The sequence below is a fragment of the Saimiri boliviensis genome, chromosome 6, assembly GCF_048565385.1.
Source record: "Saimiri boliviensis isolate mSaiBol1 chromosome 6, mSaiBol1.pri, whole genome shotgun sequence".
Taxonomy (NCBI): domain Eukaryota; kingdom Metazoa; phylum Chordata; class Mammalia; order Primates; family Cebidae; genus Saimiri; species Saimiri boliviensis.
The window spans coordinates 74,413,433-74,419,432 of NC_133454.1; the positions used below are offsets into that span (position 1 = coordinate 74,413,433).

Sequence of the window (6,000 nt, forward strand, 5' to 3'; positions counted from 1 at the left end):
GTGGTGCTAAAGACACAAAAGAGCCCTCTCATGGGGCTTCCATGCGTCCATCCCAAAGTTGAGTCCTGGAGAAAATGCACAGATATGTTAGACTTTGAGGCAAAGTTTCTAATGAGAGGCTTTTATTCTGCCCTCTCATAAAAAAACAAACAAACAAACAAGAAACCAGTGATAGGAAATTTTATAGAATTTCCATCTGTGGAGGTGCGTCTCCGTTTGGATCAGAGGGTGGTATATTATGCAGTGGCAAGGGAGGAGTAAGTTTCTCCAGGAAGGGAATCATTCATGCATTCATTTAAAAAAGCACTTTCCTGTTCCTAGTGCTGTTCTTTATGGCCACAAAAGGGGGAACAACAGACACTGGGGCCTATCCTGGGTGGGAGGAGCAAGAGGAGCAGAAAAAATAACTGTTGGGTATTAGGTTTAGTGCCCGAGTGATGAAATAACCTGTACGACAAACCCAGTGACACACATTTAACTGTGTAACAAACCTACCTCTGAACCTAAAAGGTTAAAAATAAAAAGGCACTTACTGAGTATCAACCAAGTTCAGTAAAGTCTGAACATAGAAATGAATAAAGTCACAGCCTTTGTACTCAAAGAACTCACGGCCTGATGAATGGATAGAGACATGCAAAGGTAACACAGAGAGTAAACTCATGGTGCTATTTGATTCAATGCATTAGTGAATCTTCATTAAAATGACTGAGAACATCTTCCTGGAGGAGTCTGAAAAGACTCCATCAAGAAGGTGGCAGGATCTTGACTAGGTATGAAAGTGAGCAGGGGAAAGAATTCCAGATTAATAGTGTGAGCTACAGACATTACTCTTTCAGGAAATGGCAGATAACCCAGTGTGGTTGAACCTAGGAGGAATATAGAGGGGACTAAAAGGAGTGAGGCCCACAATTTAGGCAGGAATAGGTTTTCACACATTTAGTGATTTTAATTTTTCTTGTAGCAGTGAAACCCTGTAAGTGGTTTTCAGCAGGCAAATGTTAGGTTGGCCCAAAAGCAATTGCAGTTTTTGCATGAGAAATAATGGTAAAAACTGCAATTACTTTTGCACCAACCTAATAAAATATGTGGTCTGTCACACTGTAGTGGATGAGGTGAACAGGGGCAGAAAACTAAGGAGGTCTTTATACCGACAGAGGAAAGAGATGATGAGGTGTGAATTACGGAAGGCACAGGGCATAAAACAACAGCATGAGAAAATTCAGGGGCAGGATTAAGGGCCACCATCACTGACTGAGGAAGAGTTCCATGAGCTCCAGAATCTGTAGAAGGCCATATGGATGGATAATAACGAAGGGACAAGTGGAAGAGATAAGGCTGAAAAGTAAGTAGTGACCAGACCATGCAGGATCCTGTAAACTAGAGTCAGAATGTGCATTCCCTCCTAAGTACGGCGGTAAGCCATGAAGGCTTTAGTGAAGACCTAAACATGATAGAACTCGCTATCTTAAATGTCCTTTTTGGCTGCAGTACAGAGAATAAATATTACAGAGGGTACAAGATTCCATACCACTGAGAAGAGTTAGGAGACTTGTAGTCTAGATGAAAAGTGTTGACTTAAATAAGAGTGCTTGACAAGGCACACACACACACACAAGAGTAGGGACTAGGACATTTTGCAGGTTGATCGCACCTGCCTTTTGAAATTGGATATAAAGGAAGAGGGGAAGTGGAAAGGGACTGAATTAAGGGTTTCTGACCTAGCTATGGGATGGATGGTAGTAATACATACAGAGATAAGCCAGTCATGAAGAGGAAAGAGTCTGTGGAGAGAGATTTCTGTTTTGGCCCTATTTTGTTTGAGATGCCTGTGAGACCTCTAAGTGAAACTATCCAGTGGGAAGTAGGATGCGCTCAGAGTAGAAGCTGTACATTTGAACATTCCCTGAATATTGATTTCTCCTGGCATTTTTACCACCTAAAAGAGCACCTAGAGAAGTATGAGAATAAAAGGGGAACAAAAGAGGAGACAAAAGAAGAGAGAGAGAGAGAGGAATAAATAAGCAATTATAAGATCATGTAAGGGGAGAAGTAGAGATGGAATCTAGATTGGAAGGGATTTAAAATTAAGAGATGAAGTAGAGAATGAATTAGCTTTTTCAACAACTGTTGCTGTGAAGGGAAACAGTTGAGGTGTGTTAGATGGAGAGAGATATAAGGCCAAGGAATGCAGAATTGTGCTGATGTCAAGAAAAAAAAAATTTAGAAAAGGGACAGATCTGTGTGGAAAGGGTGACTATTGTAATGACAAATAGCAGTTTTACACTGCTTTACAGTTTACCGGGACTCTTCTCATTATGATTTTATCTTTCCTCACGATTAAACTGTAAAACTGTCAGAGAAGATATGGTTATGCCTTCATCTATAGGTGAGGAACCTAAATATTTAAAAATTTCAGTGATTAATACTAGTTTCCCTTGGTAGTCTGATGGCACAATCATTACTTAAACCCAAGTCTTTAAGTTCTAATATTTTTTCCTATATCATGGTAGTGAGTTTGAGTTATATTTCTGTTAATTTGAATATGCTCGATTTATACTCTTTAGGGAGCAATGAGGTAGAAGCAGAAGAGTGTGATTTAAGACATTGGATTTGGAGGCAGGAAACCAGAGTTCTCAAAGCTCAAGTTTCATCTTTGATGTTTTCCAACTCTTCTGATTGTTAATGACTTAATCTTTTGTTTTCTTGAGTCATGAAAGTGTCTACATTTACTGAGCACTATGTTTTAGATTTGTGCTAAGTGTTTTAAAGGATCTCAAAATCCTCAAAAAAAGTTTATAGGCAGGAACTGAAAAAGGTGGCAAGAGGTGGCGCAGGTCAAAAATTATGGAAGAAAATGTTTAACGGTTTTCAAAGGAAATGTCAAAAGGTGGAAAAAGAACAATAAGGATCACAGATGGAAAAATACTAGTGTGAAGGGAATAGATCAGTCTTGCAGAAAGGTGGGTGTGGGGCATCTCTTCTGAATGTCGTGAAGGCCAGGAACGAAGGTGAGTAAAGGAAGAAGTATGTAGAGATGAAAGTTAAACTGCAGTTAGATGAAAGAACAGCAAAAGGGCTTCTCATGTGCTCAAGTTACCTGGAGGTAGAGCTTTAGTTGGAGGGATTTCTGAGTGTCAAATAAGGACTTATGAAACCCTGCTAGAAAAAAATAATCTAAAGAACTTGTAGGGAAGTGAATTATTACAAAGTGCTAACTATATTTATTTTTCATATGATCAAGATTGATATTTCAGGGCAGAAACTCTTTCATATCTGAGAGTGTAGTTTGAGTTGGGAGGCAATAGGAAGACAGTGACAGTAACTGTTCGGGTATGATTTGAATTAAGCAGCAATTTGTATTCTTTACAAAGTTGCTTTTGGCCATATGCAGACCATGAAAGGCTCTTCCTCTGCTTGATTTCTCAATAAGCCTGCTTTGTAACACTAGCGTTATTGGAATTAAAGGTTCTGAGCACCCAGTGATTTTAAAAGCACCTAAAAGGCAAGGACCATACATAATATTCGATGAAACATATTATGATGATTTTCTAATTTCTTTTAGTGTCTAAAAATGAGAATAAGAGCTAATCTTCCCACAAGAATGACTAGAGTTGTAAGCATTGTAATTCTGATATTGAATATTCTTTGGAAGGGCACTGTGGAAGCAGATAAGGAAGAGGAGAATTTCCAGCAGCTATGTCAGCCTCCAATACTACCTCCACACATCCAGCTGCCTTCTTGTTGATGGGGATTCCAGGCCTGGAGCACCTGCACATCTGGATCTCCATCCCCTTCTCCTCAGCATATACGCTGGCCCTGCTTGGAAACTGCACCCTCCTTCTCATCATCCAGGCCGATGCAGCCCTCCACGAGCCCATGTACCTCTTTCTGGCCATGTTGGCAGCCATCGACCTGGTCCTTTCCTCCTCAACACTGCCCAAAATGCTTGCCATATTCTGGTTCAGGGATCGGGAGATCAACTTCTTTGCCTGCCTGGTCCAGATGTTCTTCCTTCACTCCTTCTCCATCATGGAGTCAGCAGTGCTGCTGGCCATGGCTTTTGACCGCTATGTGGCCATCTGTAAGCCACTGCACTACACCACGGTCCTGACTGGGTCCCTCATCACCAAAATTGGCATGGCTGCTGTGGCCCGGGCTGTGACCCTGATGACTCCACTCCCCTTCCTGCTGAGAGGCTTCCACTACTGCCGAGGCCCAGTGATTGCCCACTGCTACTGTGAACACATGGCTGTGGTGAGGCTGGCATGTGGGGACACTCGCTTCAACAATATCTATGGCATTGCTGTGGCCATGTTGATTGTGGTGTTGGACCTGCTCTTTGTTATCCTGTCTTATGTCTTCATCCTTCAGGCAGTTCTCCAGCTCGCCTCTCAGGAGGCCCGCTACAAGGCATTTGGGACATGTGTGTCTCACATAGGTGCCATCTTAGCCTTTTATACACCTGTGGTCATCTCTTCATTCATGCACCGTGTGGCCCGCCATGCTGCCCCTCATGTCCACATCCTCCTTGCCAATTTCTATCTGCTCTTCCCGCCCATGTCCAATCCCATTATCTACGGCGTCAAGACCAAGCAGATTCGTGAGAGAGTCTTGGGAGTATTCCTAAGAAAGGATGTATAGAGAGTGAGGTGGAGAAAGAGTGAGTTGGCTTCCCTGCTGGATTTGGAGACAGGCTGTGGTAGGATGTGCAGGGCTGCCAGGATCTTAATGTTTAGTTTTTTCCTTTAAAAAAAAATCCTGAAACTCAGAGCCACTGATCTGTTCAGAACTCGTGGATCTTTTTCCTCTGGTAGCCTCTGGATTGAATGCGCTGACTGTGCTGTCTCCTTACAGTGCCCTCACTCCTATCAGTAACCTGACAGTCTTGACCCATGGGTCTCCAGGTGACTTCACTGAAAGACACAAAGATGCTTCCAACTTCATTTGCTTAAGACAAGACTTTGAAAATCTGAGTTTCTATTCTTTGTCATTGGGAATTGAGTGAACTATCCACTCAGGACCTGGGTAAGGACGAACAGTACATCCGATATTGGAATCCTTCATTCATTCTGACTAGTGATGTCCAGCTTCTGATGAAATTCTGTTGGTGTTAAGAAGTTTGCAACATTCTAGGGCTGCAGGTTCTGAGTAAGAAACCTATGTTTGCTAGAAAATCATTTTTTCACTTAAGCCAGTCTGCGTATTCTTTGACTTACATTTATCAATCCATCCTCATGTCCAATTCCTCTCATTAAGTACTTTGAATAAGACATGTCCTCTGGCTATGTATCATGCAACTCTTTCTTTGCACATAGATATATCTTATGTTTTTAAGAATGAGAATAGCTCATTTATATACTAACTTCACCAAATCTGTGATAGAGGATGGGGATATATATAAACTAAGTTAGGGATGCCAGACTTGTGTTTTTGTCCTAAGACTGAGAAAATGATAATTATTATAGATTCTTTTCTCTGAAATTCTCATCCCAAGGCCCAGCATAGTAAAAGAAGAGCAAGACCAAGCAGATAGTAGCCAAGAATATTGATTTGTGTTTCTCTTTTCCTACTTCATGTGAAATTACCTAGATAATTCTCTAGTGATCATGACAACACAACTAAGCTTTTCACACAAGCCCTGTACAAATGCATTGTTCTGCTGTTGTCTTGTGACCCCCTTGTTTCCTCAGAAACTATTGTTTAGGAATTATATATCTCTATCGCTATCACTGTATCTATTTATCTATATTATTTAGCCTTGAAAGATAATTTTCAAGCCTATGTCAGGTGGGGTGTAGAAGATTGGAAGCTGTCCAGGAGGGAAGAGTATAGCAAGAACCTGGAGTTTTACTTCACCTTATATTCCACCTCTGCCATCATAATTCCCTTTGACACAAAAACAGATACCCCAGAGAAATAATGTATTCCAGAAAATTTGATACATGCTAGATATATTTTTGGAGTACATGTGATATTCTGATGTATTCATATAACATATAA

At 41.1% G+C, this 6,000-nt stretch overlaps 1 protein-coding gene across 1 annotated transcript; it reads left to right on the top strand.

Annotated features, from left to right (window-relative positions):
* Positions 1 to 3,651: 3,651 nt before the first annotated feature.
* LOC101045430 (olfactory receptor 52K2) lies at positions 3,652 to 4,769 on the top strand. The gene has a single exon (XM_003923392.4). The coding sequence runs from the start codon at positions 3,697 to 3,699 to the stop codon at positions 4,639 to 4,641; it is 945 nt and encodes a 314-aa protein (XP_003923441.3). The 5' UTR covers positions 3,652 to 3,696; the 3' UTR covers positions 4,642 to 4,769.
* The last annotated feature ends 1,231 nt before the right edge of the window (positions 4,770 to 6,000 follow it).